Consider the following 26,169-nt stretch of genomic DNA (forward strand, 5'->3'; position numbering starts at 1 on the left):
ATGAAAACTAAATTAGGCATGGTTCATCTTGATTGGCTAATAAAAAAATGAATGAGTCATAATTCAATTTGATTGGATGATAAGAAAGCATTAAATGAGATGAAGAATGTGAAGATGCCACATGTACTCTTCAAAAAAAATTAAGGCAAATGTATATAATAAAGATTTCTTTTATACAAGATTATTAAATGGAAAATAAATAATTGTAGAAAGAGAAATGTTAACTTGTGCATTTGGCACACAAGTTCATAAACTAAACATATAATTAAATAAAATAATCATGAAAAAGATAAAATATAATTAAGTTTGTATGAAGAAGATAAACAAGTTCATAAACTAAACATATAATTAAATAAAATAATCATGAAAAAGATAAAATATAATTAAGTTTGCATGAAGAAGATAAACTATGAGTTATTTTATGAAATTATTTTTCATTGATAGTATGAAATAGATAAAATAAATGAATTAGAAGAAGATAAAATAAAATAAAATAATTATGACTATGATTGAAAGAGAAACATTAGTATTTGGTTAATATTCTTCTTCAAAAAGTATTTGGTTAATATTGTAAAACAAATTATAATTTGAGACAATTTTTCTTTACGGAGTGATTTGGTATAATTTAAAATCGAGCTTGTAACATTTACTTATATTTCATCTAAAGACTGTACTTATCCAAACTATTTAATCTTTAACTTAATTGTTTTTTCTTAAAAAAAAGCACATCATCTCGTTTCACCTTAAAAATCAACTATAAAATTAAATTCTTATATAATTCAAAAGTTAAGATTATCTAACTACTGCAAATTTCTACTGACTAAAAAACAAGGGTTCAACAATCTTTTTTTTACCACTTAAAAAAAATCAAAATTATTGATAAAAAAATTACATAAAAATAAACTAAACTAGAATTGTTATTTTTCTATTTTTTTGGTAGTTTGATTTAATGAGTGCTAGATTTTTTTGTTTAATCAAAACCAAACCAAAATTTATGGAGCCGTTATCTCTCTCGGAATTTTAGAGGAATTTCGATTTCTTTTTCACATACTTTTCTCCACACTTTTATAAGTCATTTTGACATTTTCACACATATTAAAAAATGTAGTTAATTTTTATATTAGAATGAGAACTTATGACTGATTTTACAAAAGTATCTCTTATTAATGATAAGAGAAAAATATATTAAAAGAATAGAAAGAATAGAGTAATAAATGGTAAATGGTAGTATGATAAGGAAAAAATCATCAATAATGTTATCTATGAAACCACTCCTCCGCCCGCAAAGCGTTACTCGGGTTGTGGGAGATGGCAAAAATACTCTATTTTGGTCGGATGTGTGGGTAGGAGGAATGACTTTTAGAGATAGATATAATAGATTATTTGAGTTGTCATTAACAAAGGAGGAGTCTATTTTTGGTATGTATTCGTTAGGGTGGGGGATTGAGGGTGATGCATGGAGATCGAGGCGGAGGTTGTTCGCATGGGAGGAGGAGCTAGTGGGGGAGCTTAGACTTTTACTTCATAATGTTTCCTTGCAGGTTGATAGGGTCGATAGAAGGGTGTGGAGGTTGGAATCATCCTCCGAGTACACGGTTCAAAGTGCTTATAATTTCTTGTCTGCTACTACTCCTGTCAATCATGCAGTGCCCGTGTCTTCTCTGTGGCACAAAAATGTTCCTTTGAAGGTGGTGGTTTTTGCCTGGCGTCTGTTTCGAGATAGGCTTCCTACCAAAAACAATCTTTTCCGTCGACATGTTATTGCAACAGATGCTCAGTCTTGCGTTGGAGTGTAGGGAAATGGAAACATCTTCTCACCTATTTTTACACTGTGATTTCTTTGGATCTGTTTGGAATTTTATTCTTAGGTGGCTAGGCATTTTTTCAGTTATGCCTAACGATGTATCAAGCCACTTTAACCAGTTCAGTTTCATTGGTGGTGCTGCCAAGTCAAAGCAATATATTTTACAGGTTATTTGGTTTGCAACCGCGTGAGAAATTTGAAAAGAAAGAAACAACATGGTCTTCAATGACAAAAAATGCTCAATTCAACAGGTGGTTGACAAGATTAAGTCGACAACTTTCATGTGGTTGAAAGGAAAATACATCAATCTTCCTCTCAATTATCATGGTTGGTGGCTTAGTCCGTTCACCATTTTAGGCATTGGGTAATTGTTAGTTTCTTTATAGCTTTTCTACCGCTATTGCAGTTTGGCTTTGCCTTGTAAATATACCCTTGTTACTTTTTGGATTCTGGTGGTTCTTTCTTAGCACATCTTGTGCTAGGAAGATCTTTTCGAAGTGGTAATACAAATTCATTTTAGTCTCTTCAAAAAAAAAATGTTATCTATGAAAATGTTAACTAGTGCCCTGGACATTGGCTAAGAACTTTAAATGATAACTTTTTATGAAAGTTTGTGTAATAAAGTGCATTGGAAATTGAAAACTTTGACATTTTTAAAGAATAATTACTTAATTTAGAATGCGTAAAGAGTACCCCAGAAACACTCGTTAACAAGCCCATAATGTATTGATATTGTAAACGATTTATAATAAAACACACACATTTTTATCCAAAATGACTCATAATAAAATACGAAGGGAGTAGCTCTCAAATAAACAAGTATTTTATTAACTTATCAATATAATTTCAAATTAAAGATTAAATTGTTAAGTTATTAAGTTAATGATACTTTGAGGTCTTAATCTAAACAATGATGTTATAAATAAAAAAAAATCACTTGAAATATGAAGCATGTATTTTTATAAACAAGTACAGACTAAAATTCCTTCAAAAAAAAAAAAGTACAGACTAAAATGTGTGGTCGAAAATTTAGAGGGACCAAAGTTCGAAGAAATTTTTTAGAGGGACTAAAAATTAAAGTTGATATATTCAAACGGACTAAATTATATTTAACCCATAAAATTATACTATTACAAGTAACATGAAATTATTCTCCAACTTAATTGTTTCACAAAGATGCAGTCATCACATATGTTTATAAGGTGTTGGCTTAGTGGTAAGAACGTAGTTTTGTAACATCGATGAGCAAATTTCAAATCTTCTCAAAGACGGATGGGAAATGGGCATTAGTGCCACTTACTGATAAATTTACAATCACATACATGATTAATGCGTTCCCGAGTTAAAGGAGGAAGGCACGTATATCTTGGACATTCAGACTTAGTCTTACAGGAAACTGATCCTACAACATCAAATAACAACAAAATAAATATTAGTGAAAGGTAATGGAATATTGTGTAGAAGCTAAATTAGAAATTGGAAATGGTGTAAAAAATTACTTACCTCCATTGACTACAAAAAGATAAAGATAAAGAAAAAGAAATATGATCCAAGCATAAAAAGAACTCGTGATTAGAGCCATAATTGTCCTCATTTTTTGTATGTAATAAATAGAAAATCGTTTGATCACTTTAGATAAAAAAAAAAAAAATCAAGCTTTGTTAGCTTCAATTAAATTTCTTTTTTATAAGACTGGAGATATTGTCAAATGCCTCTAAAGTGCATCAACATGTCGAGCTTATCTATTTCACTCACTCAACGATCACTTAACTTTAGTAAACATATTACATAAGATTTTGATGATCACAAAAGTTCATGATTATTTTTATTAAAATTTAATATATGTTTTAGCCTTTCATGATAGTAAACATAAACATATCAAATACAAATGATAGTAATGAATGATGAAAAAATAGTTGTAGAAATGATGTATCGAAGAGGTGACAACATGTATATTTACTAATTGAAAGTAGGGAAATGCTAACAAATGTCCTCGAGACAATAATTTTTTTTTTCTTCCTAAAATTATAGGCACAATGTTACAAATCAAAAGTGAAAATAGCACGAGTTGAACAAATGTTAAGTTACGTTATATTGAAAAATGAATGAAAGATAATTTTTTATAGCATGTGGTATATGTCTTTGTTTTGACACATATGCATAAATTGAGATGTAAAACCTCATTTTATTACCTTGTGCATTGGCATCATTGATAAGGGTTTTATTGAGTATATCTCATGATTTTTTAGCTCCTTTGAATGATGAGTTGAATTTTTTAGACTTCTGAGAACCATATAACTTATTGAGAAAGAAAAGAGAAATGCATGAAAATCATATATTTTTAGGTGAGTGTAAATTGACATCTCACACACACACACACATATAGTTGATTTATCTATCATCTAGTTTTAAATCTCATTTGTGCAAGAAAGGAGATATGATATAATGCCAATGATCAAGCTTGATAATCATGTTTCCGATGATACTATTTGTTCTTTAGGTCTACAAAATACTACTAGATATTATAGTTATTATGAAAACTACATAGCCCATTATATGGCTCGTCAACCATTCTTTGAGAGAGTGAGTGTGTCAGCATATGATTCATCTAAACCTACTTAATTTGCTCAAACCAGTTGTGTAGTATGTCTGCATGATTTTGAGAAACAAACAAACAATATTAGTCTAACAGGGTATAAATTTAAAATACAAGGAGAATCTGAGAAAGAGAAAATAGGTACAATCAACTGCAATAGCTGGTTATAAATCACACAAATTTGTATCTCAAATATACACAAACAAACACCTTAAGCAGACCAACCAAAATAAAAAAAAATAAAAAATAGTTACTGTTGCGTAGCAACTTATGTCATATTTTTGGGGAGAGATTTGCGGCTACATTATTTCTTTTGAAGGTAATTTGTTTTTGTTGTTTTAGAAGTTACCACATGTAATGTTAGCTATTGGTGTACTAGGTTGCGACTTGTCTTTATGATATTGGTTTTCTCTTTAGCCCTACTATGGTTTTCCCTACTAGTATAGTAGTGTGTGTTCTTTGCCTCATTCCCGGTATACCTTATGCTATAAGGTTAGAAGAGTTTCAATATATTTTGGCCATTCGAAGAAAAAGAAAGTACTAAGAGATTTTTTATTTATGGATTTGCCATGATACTCCCATCACTTTTTATTAATGAGCAAGACAACAAGCTGCAACTTTTAATTTTAGACCAAAAAAACTCATTATATTCTATTAAAAACAATTAAATTCACGGGCATGCTTGTAATTTAAACACCACTAATTAAATCTCATTTTATAAATCATAACCTAATATCACGCGGTCGATTTCTATCTTCTCGATAAGGAACGTTGAAAAAAATGTCAAAAATGAAGAGTAGCCACCAAAAACAATTACTTGTTCATCTTATACAAATCATAAAAAGGAAGAAAAGGGTAAAATATAGAATGGACAACGGCAACAAAAACAAATACATGTTCATCGTCTACAAATCGTAAAAAATATTCTCATAAAATTATAAATAGTAAAGTTCATTCGACATTTTTTTATTCAACTGTTTTTTTTAAGGGAACTGTTTTTTATTATTCTTCTATAAATACATGTTTTTTTTTCATTTCAGTTAAGCAAAACTCAAGAAATCTCATTTCGTGGATATTATTAAAATGCTTATGCAAACAAATATGTTATACAAGTTTTTTTTTATTTTTTTTTTATCTTTCAATGCTAGTGTGCATCTTGGGTCATAGCAATAATCAATGGAGGAAGAAGAATATTTGTCAAAAATATTGAAGAGATAATAATTAAGAATTACATTTTTTAATCAAAGTGAAAATGACAATACCCACAACTTTAGTTGCTATTAGTAGAATATAACAAGGTCTTTAAAAAAAAAGAGGTTTTTTGGTTCAAAATGAAAATGTGTCGCTTGTTATCATGCTTCTTCATAAAAAAAATGGTGGGTCTACCATATCAATAGAAATTCTTAGATGGTCACTGGACCAACAAAATTTCATTTGGTCACATCCAATCACAACATGACACCTCATAGACATAATACCCGTTGATTATTTGAAAGCTCGATTATGTGAGAAAGGTAACTGACAAAGCTAGTTGATCACATCAAAGATATTATTTGTCCTAAAGGTCAAAAAGTAGCTAGTATTAGGTGTAGACACCACCGTGGTATTAGGATGTATAACATACATGTTATGTATTGTATTTAAAAAGAGTTGTGTTATTTGAACATCCATATATGTGACAACTTTTGTGACAACCAAAAATTTACAAAGGAAATGAGGTATTGGCACAAAAACCAAAACAATAGAGAGAGAAAGTAAAAAGGTAATGTGATTATGAGAGAGAAAGTTGTCACAAGTCAAAAATGGTTGTTCAAATATCATTTCTCATTTAAAAATTAGATGGCTTGTCGAACATGGTAAGGTGGCATGACGACCATTCTGTTAGAGGGTGAGTGTGTCAAGATATGACTCATCTAACCCTCTTCAATTTACTCAAACTAGAGTGTATTCCTTATTTCCTTGTTTATATTTTTCCTATGTATTAGTTATATATTAATTTAATTTCTCACTTAATTATTATTATTTTTCAGATAAAAGGCAAGTGTGATGCGAATGCGTCATATACAATACATGACATTTTAACTATGTTGTCGCTCGAAACACTACAATCAGGGGCGGATCTCTGTTGAGACCCCCAGGTGCCATGGCATCCCCCAACATTTGTATATATATGATATTAGGCATAGATATATCACAAATTTCCCTTGGTTGCAGTGGAAGGGGTGCCGAACTTTCACTGAAATCGCGCAGGTTCGAGCCCTGCCATAGTCTAATTTTTAATATTTCAACTTTAATTTTTATATTTTATTCAAAAAAAACCTTCCTGGGGGTATCGAACCAGCTCCCACAGAGTGCAATGAAAAGGGACTAACCACTAGAACGTTGGTTTCTCACTGATTTATTCATGAAACTGTTTAATTTATATTACATACAATTTTGGTACCCCCAAGAAATTTATTCAAGATCCGCCACTGACTACAATACAATCAGTTGCAGCACCACACAAAGTTTATTAAATAGAACTAAAGAGATAAGTGTACGACTTGGATAGACAAATGCAAGACTCAAGGAAAACAATCAAGTAAACCTATGGTAAGGCAAAGCCATTCTATTTTCAAAATATTATTCAGAAAAAACAAAAGAGAAACATGATCCCACCAATGATACATAATAAAAGATAGTAAGATACTAATAACTTGGCTTATCTGCACACTGGCTTCCTTCCCACCATCACTTCTTGCTTGCTTAACTCAACCCAATCATATTCATCACAATCTAAATCTGACTTCGAGTCACACTCATGTTTACATTTAAGAAAACTAGAATAAATTTATTGATCTTAGAATATGCGATTCTCATATAGTAATAAATAAATTAAACGGCATACCTTCATTTATGATGATAGAAAGTAGAACCAACAATCTTTTGAATCCCAGCCTATCTATTTCCTGTTCATAGGTCATTCTTGATGATGATATGATAGAGAAACTTTATGGAATAGGTAGAACCCTTTTTGACATTGGTTAGCAGCTTCCATAAAATTAAAAGTATTTACAACATTTCATAGATGGTTGCATCCTATCAAACGAGTCATCATAATTTAATTATATTTATTTAATTATTTTACATATAGTAGTTAACTACCGCTAGCTTATAACTAGAAAATCGATTCCCTCAACAAAACAAAAAAAAACTAGAAAATCGACGGTAGTTATCTACTGCTGAGTTGGTCATTTCCATATATTTCTGGGAAACAATGGATGTCTAATCCAAGAGCTAATCCAAACACCTCCATATTCTCCAAATTTGAGAGATATATGTATATAGTATGTTATACAATATATCTATCATTTGATTTTTTGATTAATTTAATTTTTCTCTATTTTCAAATCACATCAACAATTATCGTGACATGTCGTTACATGGTGTTGAATGCGGTTGTCAATGTTATATACCGTCGTCACAACTTCACAAGTCATAACCACACGTTGGTGATTACATCATTTGTAAACACATACATACATGCCTCCAAACCAAAGGTAGGATTAATATATTGGTCAAAGAAAACAACTCCTACTGAATTGGACTCGAATTAAGACTCTTAGTGCCCAGCTAGCTCATGCAAATGTATGCATGTAAATTCCCCCTCCAAGCCCATGCATGACTGGACTTGGGATTCTTTGCAACAGATTTTATGGTGCACTCGACTAGCTTATGATTCATTTTGTGCATGGGCCGGCTCATCATCACTTCACTCACATACATATATATTAATATATAAATGGATAAGATTGAGTAATCAATCATTTTGGTCTTTAAAAATGTGCAACATTGTAACAATAGGTTTTATATCTCTATCAAATTATTACAAAAACGTATCTCAATGCGTCTTTCGGGTTTTCGAATATGTTTTCCCTTAGTTAATATATGCCTTCAATTAGTCATTTGATTCATAAAATTATCATCGATAACACACTTATAAGATTTTTTATAATTTTCATACATGAACTCACATATTGTTTAGTCAAACAATATTACATTCAATATATATCCAATCCATATGTACAGAGAGAGACACGTGGTAGCATTTCCTCATGCATTCGACCGTACGTATTGCAACACTTACCAGCTTTGGTAATGCATACCTTGTCCTCATTGATCCATTCCTCCTCACGTATACTTCATTAATTGCATGAATTTCATAAGCTTAATTTCGTTCCTGATTTATAGGAATATATTGGATCATACCCTTTAACCACCGCCATTCCAGGACCTCCATACACACCTATATATATAGGTACATTAACATATTTCAATAATTAACATCTCATTGCATTGTAACTATATTATTTTACATTTGCAGAAGCAAAGAAAGAAGCATTAATTCATAGAAATTTATCATGGTGGAGATAACAGAAGAAAACGAGTCCTTTGATCAACAAAAAGAAGAAGAAATCGACAATGACGAGCTGAAAAAGCGCATGTGGAAGGACCGAATCCTGCTACAGAAGCTCAAGGGAAAAGGTAAAAAAGATGATCAACAAAACCAACAAGCAAAAGATGAGGCATCAAGAAGGAAAAAAATGTCAAGAGCACAAGATTCGATCCTCAAATACATGATGAAGATTATGACAATATGCAAAGCTCAAGGTTTTGTCTACGGTATTGTGCCAGAGAAAGGAAAACCAGTAACAGGTTCTTCAGAAAGCTTGCGTGAATGGTGGAAAGAACAAGTCAAATTCAGTCAAAATGCACCGGATGCAGTTTCCAAACACTTCCCATCATCCCTCTTTGAAAATCAACAAGAGTTGGAATTATTAGATCCAATTTCATCATATATGCATTTACTTTATGACTTGCAAGATACTACTTTAGGTTCTCTTCTTTCAGCTCTAATGCAACACTGTGTACCACCACAAAGAAGATTCCCTCTTGAAATAGGTTTGGCTCCTCCATGGTGGCCTAATGGAACAGAACAGTGGTGGGGTCAACAAGGTGGTTTGTCAGAACAACATGGCCCACCACCTTATAAAAAACCTCATGATTTGAAAAAGGCTTGGAAAGTTTCTGTGTTGGCTGCAATCATCAAACACTTGTCTCCTGATGTTGATAAAGTTAGAAGGTTAGTGACTCAATCAAAGACTTTGCAACATAAGATGACAGCTAAAGATAGTGCAACTTGGTCCAAAGTAATGAACCAAGAACAAGCTTTGCTTCATCTCACTGAAAAGTGCCTCAAGATATCAGAAGAAGGTGAAACCTCTAGTAGTACTAAACATGATTTGAATCACTTGGAAAAATTTCGTAGCACTGAGAAGAGAAAGGGTGAGTTTGATTTAGATGCTGATTTTGATTTTGATAAGGTACTATACTCATGTCAATATGCTGAGTGTCCACAAAGTGATTCGTGCATGGGATTTTCAGACAAAAGTTCAAGGGTGAACCATGAATCACTCTGTTCTTACAGAACAGAACAAGGACATGTTCCCTTCCATGATTTTCTGTCAGATGATTGGTTAAATATGGATATAGCAGGGGATAATGATAAACAGAGTCAGGATCAGGATCATAATAGCTTTGTTGAGAATGTTAATGAGTCGAGAGAGATCGTGGATATGACATTACAAGATTATGGTAGCTTTTGGCTAAATAGCATGCAAGATCTTGAATTGCACATGGGAGTGGACTTGGAAAAAGATAACGTGGACTTGAATCAAAATCCAGCGCAAGAGACCGCATTAAGTCATGAAGCAACCTCAATTTGGGACTTGACATATGATTAAGTTCTTTTGTTTACCTCATTGATGAACTCGGATCTTTACGGCCATCCAGTCCACTATGATTTGGCTGGACGGCTACAGATAATCCGAGCTCTAAAGTGCGTGCCAATTTGTTTTCTTTCCACCATTTAATTAGATAGAAAATAAAGGTCTAAATAAGTAGGGGACCGTCTCCTGATATGTAACTCGCTTGAGCTTTAGCTTGTTCCTATTATCTCGGATCCTCTGCGGTCATCTAGTCCAGTAAGATACGGTTGGACTGCCGCAGATGATCCAAGCTCAAGGCTGCATGTCGATTTTCTTACTTTCCACTATTTGAATAGATAGAAATTAATGATTTAAATAAGCAGGGTCTGTCTCCTGATATGTAACACACGCTGCTACCTTCCGCTTATACAAATTAATACCAAGTTTCTTTTTCTCTTGATTTCGTGTTTGTGTCACAATGAATGATTCAACTCTATTTACATCGATCTCTGACTGTCATGACAAAGAATATCACCCTCATTACTTACCCATTACTATATTGTTAATTTGAGTGTGGGATAAAAATAGAAAGGAAATAAAAGCGAGGTGAAAAATCATTTCTTCTATATAGACACCAAGGGAAAAATATACAAGTTTGATTTTTGAGGTTTGAATTAATAATCGTAGAAACTATGCCTTTGAGGTATGAAATCTTCATATTCAACTCTCGGACTTGTGTAGGAATATCCTTTTCTGAACCTATTGTTTCTGCTTCTTACTTCGACACCCACAGAAAAGACAGCACAAACAGGTCTGTGGTCAGAAAATCTTGATTCTCCGCGGATGTATGATAATTGTTCAATGCGTCTACCACGCCATAGTATTCTATCACACCTGAAAAATATTCAATAACAGAATATTATCAATGATTACGGTTTTTGATTAATATATCTTAAGTTTTTGCTTCTTTGTGCATGTGATATTGGGTTGAAGCAAAAATTGTTGAATAGTAAGAACAAGAACGTGAAATACCATGCGGGTGTTCGGCGTTTCTTCTTTGATTTAACAGTTTCACCAGCATAAGAGTCTGAATTATGTGAGTACTTGTAAGTTGGCGCAAACACTATTTTTCCCTCTTTGAAACCACTGAAAACTCTTCCTGCATCTCTTTCTATGTTCAACTGAATTAAAATGAAAAGCAAGTTTATCAATAAATATACTCATGCACAATGAATTGTTTTATTATGTATGTAGATATGAGTGGAGGGACAAACTTGATCTTTCTCTAACAAAGTGTCCCAGTCATTATCCTCCAACAGAACCCTTGTTTCTTCATAACTCAGAGCCACTCTATAATTCAAATCTCCTAGCCATATTATTCGACTGCAAAAAAGCTAGAAGTTATTAGAATTCAAAAGGCATGTAGTCTCTCCGATCTTAAATATAAGTAAAAAAGTACATGTATTTTGATAAGTCAGTCAAAGATACACATGTGTGTGATAACTTACTCATGATCCACTATCTTTTCTGGTGCTCGACGGTATGGATTCTTACAAATCCTAGGGAATTGTATGCCTTTAAGAATCTCAGCTACATCAGAATTCCTCCTCACCTCATCGCCTTCTTTCTCACCAGAAGCCAAGTGACTACATACGAAACAAAAGCTCGTTTGATGTAATGACATACTCATTGATATACACCCCTGCAATCAATTAGTCAAGAGATTAATTTTATTTTTCCTGTCTCTAGTTTTCGTTAGTAATTCAACTTTTTTAGTAGTGCCGGTTTCATGATATGTTAATATGTTGAATGATATAATATATAAGGATTATTTTCTTACCTTGTTACCTAAGCAACCCATGATTCCTCTCCCAACAGAGTCTACTCTAAGATGGCCAATATGAGGTACTAACTCTTTCTTAGTCCATATGGTGAGAAAAATTCCAACCATTTGTTTACTTGATACGAGAGAGTATTTAGATTGACCAGGAGAAGAGGGTATTTCTGCAATTGAAAGCAATTCTTCCACACTACTTTCACCGCGAATCTCAGAATCTAACTTACTCATAGGATCACTAAATTTTCTAACCCTACGTCGCTCTCTAGATGGGGATTCCACAGGACAATTGCAAGCCTTAAGGAGGCTGCTACCTTCTGCCCTGAAACTTCTTCTGACAGCTTTAAGAGATGGCTTTTGAAAGAAATGTAGACTTGCTGGTGACTTTGATTTGGATCCAGCTCCTGAATCAGATGAATCACTGAAATCACTTTTTGGTGTGTTTAGTGCTTGACTTATCAGTGCTAGCCACTTTGCAGCAGGTTCATTGTCTTCAATTACTAGAACATTTCCAGCACTTAGTGGAACAATTTCCTGAAATCTGAACATACAACAAGTATTTCAGGTAACATCAAGTTATAATAATGATTTGAATGAAAACAAATTCATAGAAACAATTGCATTTGCATATGCACAGAACATGAATTTTCAAACACAACCGTGCTCTTGTAAACTTGTGAGTCGATTCATACCCTAAGACATATATATCTGCAGAACCCTCGACCAGCAAGAAATCTTGAAGGTTGAGGTCATAGCTTGGAGATTTTCCTCCCACATTCCACGTTCCTACAAAGACCCTGAATAAGAATGAATAACATGGTAACTGAGTATGACTATTGTAAATATGCAAACAAATACTATGTGTAACTGAAAATGAAATCACATACCTGAAACTCTGAATTTCATTTTCTGGAGCCATAGGCCTTTCAAAATTTGACAAATTTAAGCCTTCAATCCCAGGGCTAGTTTCCCTTTCTGTGAGTTGATATTGATAATAATAAATTAAAATCATGGTTTACTTTGTCTTCATATCCTAACCAAATCTATAATTGAAAGAGTATACTATACAATACAGCCACTATGATAAAGACAAGGGTAGCTTAAGGTCAATATCAAACAAGAAAATTTGATTTTCTCCCTTTTGATCCACCCCTAAAAAGGAAAAAATTCTATTAATGACCAAAATATCACTGTTGTTAGGTAAGCTACCAAAATAATACAGGATTACATGAGAATAATTTCGTCTTGGTTGACAAAAGGCGCAAAATCGGATATGCTGATATTAACATTATATATCATTGTTATTATATCATGATAAAAAAATGATATAAACATTATTAACACTATGTTTATGACTACAACTTAATTCAATGCAATGCAACAGTTATGCATAAAATATATAAACGCATTGCAAAAAAAAAAGTCATATACCTGAGAAACTTTTTCTCATGATGGGGGAAGCTTCAAGAAATGCTTTTCTTCTAGTTTCAATCTTCCTCTCCAAATCTTTCAATACAAAACATTTAAAGAAAAATTAAATTAAATTAAAGGGCAAACCAACTGTGATAATAACATGGAAATAAAGAGATTATCATAAGGAAATTAAGAAGCAATGTAATGACTACCAAAACTAATTGAAATTGAATCTCCTTCTGCATTTGATTTGAGTGCATCTTCATCGGAGCCTCTCCCATTTCGCTTTGATCCAAAAATCTTCGGCAATATAGACTTAACACAAACAAAAAAAACAAGCTCAATAACAACGCAATGCTTGACGAAAATTACAAAGAAAGAAAGAAAGTGTATATAGCAAGAACCTTTTTCTTTTTCTCATTCTTGACACTATTGTCGGGCGAGGTGTTTGTAGTGCTGTAGGAGTGGTGGATTGGGCTGAGGGAAATGTTGTTATTAGCTTTGGTCATTTCAGAATTAGCAGCATTTGATTTGGAACGTGAAGAAGACGAAGACGACGACATTCATTCATTCATATTATTTCAATCATGCATGCATGAATTATGATATTTCTGATCTTGGTTTATCACATTGCTCACAATAATGAGAGAAAAAAACAATGTGTACGTGTGTTAGATTCTGGTGTTTAACAACAATGTATGCAGAATAATATTTGTTCTTTTTCTTTGTAATTGGATTGAATTTTGGTTTGGTAATAATAACTAGATTAGATTAGATGTGAATGTGATTAATCTTGATTTTGTGTTTCAGTTTTGAAAGGATGAGATTTTGGCGGCAGGGCTTTCGGAGCACTAAAGGTTGAGGGCGATAGGGAGCCATAAAGTGCTATGAAACCGTTGTAACTTGTAAACAGGTCACAAAATATCATATTACACTTTGAAAATTAGGTCCAAAAAAATATATTCGCCAATAAAATATATAGGCCTCCAAATTTATATATTGAAATTTCACTACTCATTTATTCAATTTTGGCTCTTTCATAATATATAGAGAAATGGGTATTTAATTAATGGTCATTATTTTATAATAAGATATACAAAGTGGTTTTTTCATTGAAAAAAAAAATTAGATCAAGGGATCCACACCCCATACAAAGTCACAAAGAACCACAAAACTCATTGAAAGTTTACAATGAAAATTTCAGACTCAAACTATAGTCGGTCTCAGAGATGATGTGAGCGGAAGGTCTAACCATTACAACAAACACGTTACAAGTTTATTTTATCTTATATTTGCTCTTCCTAGTCACCATATGAACTCTAAATTCATGAGTGAATGGTGGAATATAAAATTTCTACCAAACCTTTATTACAAGCTTCATAAAAAAAATGTATTACAAGAATCACTAAAAAAGTCTTAATTATATTTTTATTTTTTTTCAAAAATCTTTAACGCTCTCTCTTCCCCTTCTCTCTTTTAGAGCCGTCACAAAAACCCTAGTTTCTTCACCTTCATCCACCAAAGAGAGGTGATTTAGGGTCAATTTTTGACCCAAAATCACCCCTTTAACTCGTTTTTTCTATTTCCCTTTTATTGAAATAAGTGATTTTCACATCTATTTCGTTTTTTCTTTCGTGATTTTGTCGTCTTTGTGCGACGTTGTTTTGTTCGTAGTCTTTGTGCGACGTTGTTTGTTTTCTTGTTTCGTTCAGGTATTTGTTCGGTTCAGATTGTTAGATCAGCTTTGATCCAGTGCAGATCAAATCAATGACTTTGGAGTCATCAATGTTGCAGATCCGGATAGATGAGTATTCCGGTGACTTAAATATAGTCATATGTGTAGGCTTTAGTACTTTGCCGATTTATGCTATTAACATAGATGTTGTGAGTTTGTTCACAGATTCATCATTTTTGTTTTTAGCGAATTTTCATTGTATCGATGTACTCTATCAATTTGAATGAATAAATATCATTTATTTTTGTCAAAAAAAAGTCTTAATTATCAAATTTTACGAAATTGTTGAATTTAGACTCAGACTATAGTCAATCTCACAAATGATGTGAACGGAAGGTATAACCATTGAAACAAACTCTTAAGATGATGTGAACGGAAGGTTTAACCATTGAAACAAACTCGTTACAAGTTTATTTTATCTTTGCTCTTCCTAGTCACCATATGAACTCTAAATTCATGACTAATGGTGGAATATAAAATTTCTACCAAACCTTTATTACAAGCATATATATTATACTCTAATTTCTTTTATAAACAAAGAAATATATATCACACGACATTTTCTTTATTATGCCATGACATATCTTCCTCTTACATGCAAGGAATTATATCCATAAACAAAATGCAAAATCACAATTTTTTTTTATTTACTGAAGTGGATAATTAGACTATTGATTCCTTTAATCATTAACTACAGTTTTAAACCCGGATAAGTTTTTAAATAATATCTAAAACTTTTTTAAAAAATATATTTAACCACTTAATTTATGTTTCATTATAATTAACCCCTGTTACCTTTCTCGTTAAAATTCATCTTATCATTTCCAACTTAAAATTATCATAAACAATATTTTTATTCAAATGTTTTAATTTTTCCTGCTGAAAAATCACAAATATCCAATTTCTTTCAAAATAAAAGTATCATTGATTTCTTTCTCTTTTGACCTTAATCTCTTTTTTACAAAAATATTATAAAATTTGTCAAATTTTTATCAACAAGAAAAATACTTATGACATCGAAATCAACCGATCCTTCTTAGATTTGACTCCTCTAAAATAAATAGTTAGTCAAATCTTGTAACCATCCATGATATGTTATGCGTGTAAATATCCTATCAACCATTGATGTATACTTCTTATTTCTTCTTCAAATATTTTCTCCTTCAAACTACACTATGAGCATATATATGATGATGAGAGGCAACAAATGGACAATCCGTTTTTTATCTTGAGAGGAAATGGACAATCCTTTTGTCAAATTATAAATGACGGGATATTGTTTTCATTCTTCAACCGTAAATTCATTTTCATGCAAGTTCTAAAACGTTGCAGCTATACCTATGATATATGATCACTTCTATTCAGACACAAATTCTAGACTCATATTAATGATCTTACTTGTTTTTCACTATCTCTCCATACAAAATTGTTCTGAGGTGACTGCATCTTTACGCTGCATAAAATTATCAGGATTTCCATTCTTTTGCCATCACAGATTTGAAATTGTTCAGGATTGATAAATTCTTTCCGATAATTATCAGAACAGCCACACACAGAAAGTAAACTATGAAACCATGTTCCAAAAAGGATTACAGGCAGCCACTATACCTGCAAATATACACCAGCATACTCAGTTATTAAAATTCAGATTATCAATTAAACTTATATTCAATCATGTATAGACAACATTGGATATTAGGGATTCAATATAGCATCACTGTATTTTAACATACCATATTGATCTTTCACATGAAGTAGGATCAATAACTTCAACATGACATTTCATCCAACTGTTGTCTGTAAACAGCTAAGCTCTGCAAGACACAAATGACAACTTACTGCACGAACAAATAAATAAAGACATGATCCGATGATGACTACCAAAAACTTATCATACCATAACCGATCCATTCCGGATGGACCGAATTGGTACGTAGACTATAACTAACCAAACACAAACAAAAAGGGTCTTGTTGAATCCCAAAGGAAATGATTATACCGTTTTTCAACAGGCTATAATCATTCTCAAATGTCACACTCAACAGATAGCCATATTATACCCATCTCATACGACATACGACATACAAGGAAAATATGACACAAGCGAAAACATCATAAATTAAACACACAGAAGCAGTAAAATTTAAGAGGACTCTACATGTCTTTTCCATGCAGGCCCAAACCACAAAATACGAGAGTCTACCATCTTTTCATATCATGCTCTAGCTACCCCCTGGACCTTACTTTCTCTCCAATATAATGAACTAAAATAAAATGAAATAAAATAAAAATAAAATAAAATGAACTAAAATCTCCTATATAATTCGTGGCGAAATTCCAAGGTGTACGTGTGTGCGTGTGTGTGCGCGCGCGCGCGCGTGTGTGTCTGAGGACCTAGGTAGTGCATGGAGTTAGAGATCAAAAGCTGGACTGATGCCAGTTGAGCTGCAGGCCGATTGGAAGATTTCAAATCATTTTGATTTGTATTAGCACGCCGCTTATTTCCTAATTCCTATAAATAAATAAAAACGGAATGATAGCAAAACTACAAAATCTGAGAAATCAATGCAGATCATATATACAGGCAATGATTTGCCAACTTGAAAATAGAACAAAAGCTTCTACGGAACTAATCCATATGATCCAAGCACTTGCACATAGTAATTTCATTTTTCCTATATGCCCCTGACTCTCGCAAAGATTTGGTCCTTTGTACATTTAAGAAGCATTCAGTGGCAATCCAGCTACCACTAACATAAGTAAAAATCAAGCTAATGGATTATACCTGAGTATATGCATAAACACCAGTTTCTGTAGGTCCCACAGGACTTCTTCTACTGCTAAACTTCCCCTCTTTATATATGTAAAGCAACGGTATACCAGTTGACAATTCTAAACTAGTGACCTGTTTGTTAACAGAGAAGTAAAGGAAAGATCAATCCTTGTTCAATTAATACCCACACACAAAAAAAGAGATGGTGGTAATCAAAAGAATGACAAGATGCTACCTCTTGAGAGGTCAATCTGTCCAGATACATTATAATAGACCTCAATGAATTCGCATGAGCAGCAACCAGAACATGCTTTCCTGATTTCAGCTGCGGTTCAATCTACAATGCATTTTTCTCAACATCATCTCTCTTAGCAATTTAAAATGTTTTAATCCACAGAAACAAATCAAATAACACACTTTAACATTAAGAAATACGGAAATTGACATCCTTACAAAATCCTTGAAATAAGCAACAGCTCTCTGTGAACACATTTCCAAGCTCTCGCCATTGGGAGGTGAAATATCATAACTTCGACGCCACTCATACACTTGTTCCTTCCCATACCTTTCTGCAGTCTCCTTTTTATTAAGACCCTGTAAATTCCCGTACCTGTAGACGTAGAATAGAGAATGACATTCTATCCTACTAAAACTCATTGAACATACTATGAACAAGAACAAAGGCATAGCCATATACATTCTTTCATTTAACTGCCAAGTTCTTATAACTGGAATGGACTGCTTTGTGGTTCTTTCACTGTATACTTGACTCCAAGTTGTTGCCTGTTCACTCTCGTTATGCGTGATAATAGGAACCTATAGAGTAAACCATTTGTGCAAATAAGTATTGCTAGACACTGCTAAACAGTTGTGCAGGTGATGGTTTTATTTATAAGCAGGCCACAAGCAGTGACTATTTAAATCATTGAATGCACAATGCATCATATTTTTATTTTTTTTTGAAACGGCTTATATATTAATACCGCCAAAAATCATACGAGATGTACAAACTGAGGCTAAAGAAGGGAAAAACATAGACACAGGGCCCTAAAAAACTGGAAACCCCAAGCAAAAGCGAGCAAAAAATCGAAACAGAACAAGCAACACAGCTCCTGCAATAGCAAAAGCAGGAACAGCTGCTAGACTAGACCACCCAAAAACTAAACACTAAAGACAAACCTCCCAAATACCTCTAAACCACCCCAGCTATCTCAAAAGACAAGCCATAGGCTTCCAACTCCATTCATTATAAAGGCAAGGAGGGATCTTTAATCTTGTTAGAACCCATTGCCAAGAGAGTACCCTAATCTCCTCTACAATTTCAACCGGATCCTTGGTAAGGTTGTTAAAAATTCTATCATTTCTTGCTTTCCAAACCACCCAAAGAGAAGAATGCCACACCAACCAATACCCTTTACGAAGTCTTTTCTTCCCAATCTCCCCACTCCAACATTCAAAATGTTGAAGCAAAGATTGAGGTGTAATGAAGTGAATTTCTAACCAACCACAAACCATTGACCACACTTTGAAAGTCAAATTACAATGTAAGAAGAGATGCGAAGATGTGTCTCCTGTTGGATCACAAAACACACACCTTTGCATTGTTGACGAACCTAAACCAAGCATTTTGGTCATAGAAAACATATAAGTTTGGTTGTCCCCTTTACTTTGGCTACAGCCACAAAACTTTATTTTGGCTTATAACAAAGATATACAATCGACAAAAATGAATGTCGTCTTAAATGGGAAAAGTAGTTTTCTTCTATGCATTTTTCATGATATCAATTGCATGAGTAAAAAACATGTAGGCAACATCAACTATCAAGTTTAAATTTAACTGACAATCCACTACTTCTAATTGCATGGCGTGGCATTTTTCAACATAAAGAACCTTCTTTGATCAAGCAACTTACAATTTCACTAGAAATGGAATTGGTACCTTCTTTTCATGGTGCTGAGTCATTGCAAGCATAGCAGTCATCTGCGCTCGGATTAGCCCGGATGTAAAGATCATATCAACGGGTATATAACTAATCCTCTTGCCAGCCTCAATGGCTTCCTCTACTCCTTTCCTAGTCAAAGGCACATCACAACATCCCGTGAACAAATTCTTCTCATTCCACATTGACTCTCCATGACGAATCAATATCAAAGTACTCTCCGCTACAAAATATAATTTCAAAATACTGATCAATAAGAATATATAACATAACACAAAACAAAAAAAACAAAAAAATTAGATTGGCAAAGGCGAAGTACTAGCTTTTAAGCTCACAAGCTATCAGTTAAGTTATCAGTTATCCGGTAGTTGATATGAAGAAAGAATAGGTTCCTTTCCTTACTTGATGTGTGATCAGCAGGAGAAGTTGATGCAAGAACAGGGTGCAATTTATGATTGTAACTAAATCGCGGTGAGAGTAATTTGGGGAATAATCTAGAAGATCCAACAATGCTCCCGCAACCATAAAGACAAAGACTCGCAGGTTGATGAAAAAAAGTAGAAGACATTGTCCTGATATTATAAAGAATAACAACAAAAAATTCAGCGAGTGTTATTCTTCGTTTCATGTACAAAAATTAAAAAATCCGTATTGTTCTTTCCGATGATCATCAAATTTGAAACAATGCAACGAGAAGGAGTAATTTAGAAATAGAAGAAACTTACTGAGTGAGAAGGGAGTGAGTCAAAGTTTAGAGGAAGAAGAACAAGAAGACAAAAAAGTGTGATACTGAATTGATACCAAGATTCGGAAATGGTCCAAACGTGCGAGTGCCGTGACTTATGACATGAGATGAGTGTGTGCGAGATGTCTTTACGACGCCGTTTTCTCCAAGATTTCACGTGTCCTGTTTTACATAGTTATTAAGATTTTTTATCTTTTTTTTTAATTTAAAGGAGTTTATTAAGAAAATTATTAATGATGTTCATTTTAATGGCAAAAATATGTGATACTTTACTAAATCATTTTTATTAATTGTTAGTAAAATACTTATACTTATAGATGATTGAAATGCAATAAATAAGAGTATGTTAGTAAAAAATAATAATAAATGTTGTATTAAAATTATAAAAAAAGACAAATAATTTAAGACAAAAAGATATATGAAAAGATCACCTAATCTAATGTGAGATGGATGGAGTATCAAACAGATCTATTTGGTTCATACTTCCTCAGTTTCCTAGTTATATATCCTCTTTGAAAAAAAAATGCTCCCTAAACATAAGTTCTTAGATAAATTGTTAAATGTATTTATTACTCCCTCCGTTTCAAAATACATGTCCAATTTTTGCAATGTGCACTATTCACTTGACTTACTTTGATCATACTTTTTTACTAATGTATAAATACAAATATTAGCATGTAAGATGTTGTTTGATTTGTCTCGACAAATATTTTCAAAATATTAAATTTTTATAATTTTTTTACTTTAGATAATTAAAGATATTAACAGTCAAAATTGTGCATTGGCATATGTGAAGTGATTGACTTGGACATGTATTTTGAAACGGAGGGAGTATTATTTTTCTAAATATACCCTAATCAAAATCTTGTTTGTTGTTAACAGCCTTGTCTCCCGCTTATTTAAGGCTCGCTATTTTCCACGCTCGGATTATTTAGGGGCGACTATTGGGGCGAATCCTAGTTACATCTGGCGTAGTATTCACAGTGTTCAAAATCTGATTCGGAAGGGTGCTCGGTGGTGTATTGGTACAGGTTCTTCTATACCTTTAATGTATCATCCTTGGCTTGCTAATGGGGACTGCATCACGCCACTGCACACGGGTGGAGCACATTTTCGCACAGGCTCTGTTAGTGACTTGGTTGATCCGCATACAAAGGTATGGCGACAAGACCTCATATCTCATCTTTTTGACCAGCCGACAACAGATGCGATTCTTAGTACGCCGCTATTCCCCCAAGTTCTGGTTGATGCCCTTAATTGGAGCGGTGAGCGTAACGGTCAATATTCGGTGCGTAGCGCGTACCGCATTCACACTGAAACTATCACTTCAGCTGCTCATTTGTACAGACCAGGTCCGTGGTCCTCTATCTGGAAGTTGAAAGTGCCACCAAAGGTGAAGAACCTTGTTTGGAGAGTTTGTCGCAGTTGTCTCCCCCGCGGGCGCGCCTTCTTAGTCGCGGCGTGCAATGCCCTGCACATTGTGTTCTATGTAATGAAGGCGAGGAGGACTCCACACACATTCTGTTCACGTGTCCCTACGCGTCTCAGGTTTGGCAAAAGACACATCTTTGGGGCTTTGTTCAGCATGCAGTTGCGGTGTGTGGCTCTGTGGACGATATTGTATTTCATTTGTTGCAGACAATCTCCGCCTCCCAATGCAGCCTGCTAGCGATGCTGTTATGGAGTTTATGGAAACGCCGCAATCTTAAGCTATGGCAGCATCATGATGAGTCAGCAGTTCAAGTTGTTGCACGGGCAAAACACATGCTGGAGGAGTGGAAATCAGCACAGCAGCTGCGTAATCACACAGTTATGCAGAGTTCTGCTGCTGTCACAGAGAGTAATACCACAGATTTTCAATGGATGCGGCCCGACGTAGGACGGCTAAAATGTAACGTTGATGCTGCCTTCTCCCAATCTGCTAACAGAATTGGAATAGGCCTATGCATACGCGATTCTGCAGGGGATTTGGTGCAAGCAAGAACTTTGTCAATCAGCCCGGTATGTGCAGTAGACGTCGGTGAAGCTCTTGGTCTCAATCATGCAATGCGATGGGCAGCAGAGTTGCGTCTTGATGGTGTTGACTTTTGCCTAGATTCTAAGGTTGTTGTGGATGAGTTTAATGGTGCTGTCAATACTATTACTGACTTAGGTAGCATTGTAGCAGATTGTAGGCAACTGTTTACTAGTTCCTTTCATAACTCGAAGGTAGAGTTTAGCCGGAGGCAAGCAAATAGGGTCGCTCATGAATTAGCAAAGGCGGCTCTGTTACAAGCTGGCTCCCACACTTTTGATGATGTTCCGCCTTGTATCTATGACTTGTTTTATAATGAAATGCATTAATCTTTTCTCCCCTCAAAAAAATATACCCTAATCAATGGTACGAACTTGTCTTAGAATATATAAAATTAAATTAAATATGCATACAAACAAATGATAATTTAATAAAATTTACACACAAATTAGACATATTAACTACACCACCAACTTTTCTTAATGTTTCAAATTAGTCAAGGAAGTTTATAATAAGGGAGAAAGGGAGAATTAGCTTTTATATATGTAGCACAACTGAAATTCTTGTTCCTCGTTAAATCATAGCACAACTTTTTGTCTCACATTTTTTTGAGGGAAACTTTTTGTCTCACATATAAGGTGTCTAAAATAATAAAATAATATTATGTCCACCAAAAATTGCATAAGTCCAAAAATTACTCAATGACGTAAAATTTTGTGAAGTGTTATTATATCTTATGTTGTGTTGTTTTGACTTGTGTTATTCTATCCAATTCTTACATTTTAACATATCAATCGTATCTTTACACTCATTTAATATCTCATATTTTTTTTTCTTTATCTCTCTTTTTTTATCACGTCATCAACACATCATATTCATCGCACCATCCTCTTTGCCTCCTTTTGTCTAAGATGTATCGGTATCCAAGTATTATTTTACTTAAGAGTAATGATATTTTGACATCCATTTGATGACAACTTTGTTGACAACCTTGTTTTTCTCACTTCTTATTGGTCAAAAACAATGGAGAGAGAAAAAGGAAGAGAGAGAATAACAACATCATGTGAGTATGAGAGAGAAAGTTGTCCAAAAGTTGTAAAAAGTGGTTGTCAAAATATCATTTCTATTTACTTAAAATAACTAGTAACATATGCGTGCTGGTCGGGGATGAATTTGTATAGTATGGACTTTGCCATTACGTATTTGAAAATAGTTTCAATGTAGAAAATTTAAAATATATTAATTATTAATTTTTGTCTAGGTATCAAGTATTATTTTTACTTAAAATAATTGCTTTTTTTTGAGAGATACTTAAAATAATTGCTAGCTTCATCCATTGAGGATATTAGAGAATGGAAAGGTTATTGACCACATAGACATTGACATGTCGCCAAATAAAGATGACATTAACATTACCCGTGACCATTTAATCTCAACACAATACTACAAGTGCATTTCGGTATATGCATGTATTAAAAGAAAAGAAAAAAGGTAAATTCTGCATTTAAAATGACATTTTCTACGTTTTAAAATATTTGATCACACAAGTTTTAAATTCGTTTAGGTTAAATTATACCGGGGGTCCTTTAAATTTGAGGTTTGTAATAAATTGATTTTTTAAGTTATTTTGGTCACACATAAGTCTTTTAAGTTTGTAAACATTTTCGATTTAGTCATTCTTCCACATCATCGTTTTTGTAATGTTTAGTTAACAAAATGACTAAATTGAAAACGTTTACAAACTTAAAAGACATATGTGTGTCCAAAATAACTTAAAAATTAATATGTTACATAATGTAACTTGTTTTCTTACCTAATGGATGTCACACAGACATTAATTAACATTTTCCGTTGTCCAATAACAAATTATTTAAAAGAATCTACATTTAATTTCTAAATAAAACAATTTTTGGCTAGATTTTATTTCCCTCACAACAAAAAATTTGGATTATCAAGGTCCCATTTCGTTGAAAGCCGGAGGATTAACACAAAAAATAATAATTCAAATCTTTATTAATTCATTTATAACTTCAAACACTTGTTCAAAAAAAATTGTAACTTCAAACTGAAAATTCAATTGTTAAATTAAAGATTAAGTAATTTAGTCATTAATTTATAACAGAAAAACATAGAAAATAAAATTGATAACAGAAAATTTATAGCGATCAGAATTTGAAGAAAATATTTGTTGGAATTAAAAAAGAAAGTTTATATATGTATATAAACTAAAAATTTATTTAACCTCTAATTATATGAGTAGATTTAAGGGGTTCGAAAGGTTTTTGCTTATCAAAATATATTAGGAGAATATTGTATAATTTAATCTAATGTCTTGGTAAAGAGTGTCCCCGTTGCATTCTTTAAACATTTCGTTCTCGTGAGCTTAACTTAATTGGTAAGCACAATGCATGATATATGCAAGGTCCGGGGTTCGAACACCGGCCACCACACAAAAAAAAATCAAAATAATCGATTATCTTTTGAAAAATGCAAATATTTTAATTTTCGATGCATTGAATACACGTAATTTTAATCCACTTAGAACATCCACAATGGTACCTCATCCGCCCCATAATAACAGAGTCTTTTGTTTATTTTACTCGTATTAATAAAAAATGTACTCTACCCGATTATTATTATAAGCAAAAATCATCTTTTTAGGTTCATTCATTAAATGATGTATTTGGTCAATAGTATAGACCAAATACATCATTTAAGGAATGAACCTAAAAAGATGAATTTTGCTTACAACACCGACCTGATGGAGTATTAGTGAAAGAGAGGTAAAAACAGGTTTGAGTGTCTTGTCAGATATTGGTGCATTCTCCATTATTATAAATACAGAGTAGAATATATTGGATCGAAAGTGATGAAAGTAATATTAATTAGAGTTATAATTAGAAAAAATTATTAATATTGCATTGAAAAGTAAAATGACTAAGTTATTTTGGACCGGAGAGAGTAGTAAACTAAAAATATCCTTAAATCGATCACTCGTGCACACATTATTTATTTATATTTTTTTTAATAAAAATACATATTAAGGACACAAATTTATACTTTAATATGTACATTTAAAAAAGAAATAAAAAGTAATTGAAAATAACAAAAGTCATATGAATTTGGGATAGTGAGAATGAGAAAGAGTCATTATCTTATTTTAATTGTGAGAATCGTTATTATTAAAAAAAAAGAGCCATTATATAGTTGTTCTTAACTAATGAATACTTTTTTTTTTTTTTGAAATTTTTGATAAGTTGAGATTTTTTTTTTTTGGTGTCCAGGGTTTAAATCAGTGTCGTTCCTACGAATTCGGAGGTTCGTCTCTGTAAGTGAAAAGAGGCCCGTAAAAAAATAAAAATATATTTTTTTTAAAAGAACAATGTTCTATTTAAATTTTTTAAAAGATAAATACAAGGTGTCGTATATATGATGTACACCCAAAGGTGAAAATCACTGCCGTATATATGAGGAATCTCAAACCACCATCCAAAAAAACATCCACCTAACACCAAAAACAAGAGGATCCAATTCTAATATGCCTAAAACAAGACAACAGAAAAGG

The 26,169-nt window shown here is 32.9% G+C and overlaps 3 protein-coding genes and 1 long non-coding RNA gene across 4 annotated transcripts; 1 reads left to right on the plus strand and 3 right to left on the minus strand.

Moving 5' to 3' along the window:
• Positions 1 to 2,890: 2,890 nt before the first annotated feature.
• LOC146933722 (uncharacterized) lies at positions 2,891 to 3,613 on the minus strand. The gene is made up of 2 exons (XR_015007548.1): positions 3,308 to 3,613; positions 2,891 to 3,206 (listed from the first exon to the last, which is right to left on the minus strand). It is a non-coding gene; the product is annotated as an uncharacterized LOC146933722 (long non-coding RNA).
• A 5,056-nt stretch (positions 3,614 to 8,669) lies between these two features.
• On the plus strand, positions 8,670 to 10,607 carry LOC146933723 (putative ETHYLENE INSENSITIVE 3-like 4 protein). Its single transcript, XM_085705501.1, has one exon. The coding sequence runs from the start codon at positions 8,801 to 8,803 to the stop codon at positions 10,181 to 10,183; it is 1,383 nt and encodes a 460-aa protein (XP_085561627.1). The 5' UTR covers positions 8,670 to 8,800; the 3' UTR covers positions 10,184 to 10,607.
• On the minus strand, positions 10,572 to 14,113 carry BST1 (DNAse I-like superfamily protein). Its single transcript, XM_085705500.1, has 10 exons — positions 13,802 to 14,113; positions 13,610 to 13,712; positions 13,416 to 13,490; positions 12,872 to 12,959; positions 12,677 to 12,781; positions 11,988 to 12,525; positions 11,656 to 11,849; positions 11,422 to 11,530; positions 11,180 to 11,328; positions 10,572 to 11,041 (listed from the first exon to the last, which is right to left on the minus strand). The coding sequence occupies exons 1-10, from the start codon at positions 13,958 to 13,960 to the stop codon at positions 10,822 to 10,824; spliced, it is 1,740 nt and encodes a 579-aa protein (XP_085561626.1). The 5' UTR covers positions 13,961 to 14,113; the 3' UTR covers positions 10,572 to 10,821.
• Positions 14,114 to 16,340: 2,227 nt separating this feature from the next.
• On the minus strand, positions 16,341 to 20,767 carry LOC146933725 (2,3-bisphosphoglycerate-dependent phosphoglycerate mutase 1-like). Its single transcript, XM_085705502.1, has 9 exons — positions 20,571 to 20,767; positions 20,248 to 20,417; positions 19,845 to 20,068; positions 18,603 to 18,721; positions 18,359 to 18,515; positions 18,141 to 18,242; positions 17,918 to 18,037; positions 16,866 to 16,946; positions 16,341 to 16,740 (listed from the first exon to the last, which is right to left on the minus strand). The coding sequence occupies exons 2-8, from the start codon at positions 20,411 to 20,413 to the stop codon at positions 16,902 to 16,904; spliced, it is 933 nt and encodes a 310-aa protein (XP_085561628.1). The 5' UTR covers positions 20,414 to 20,417; positions 20,571 to 20,767; the 3' UTR covers positions 16,341 to 16,740; positions 16,866 to 16,901.
• Between the last annotated feature and the right edge of the window lie 5,402 nt (positions 20,768 to 26,169).

Source organism: Medicago sativa, chromosome 4 (assembly GCF_051527215.1).
Source record: "Medicago sativa cultivar Bolivia chromosome 4, Bolivia_mono, whole genome shotgun sequence".
Lineage (NCBI taxonomy): Eukaryota > Viridiplantae > Streptophyta > Magnoliopsida > Fabales > Fabaceae > Medicago > Medicago sativa.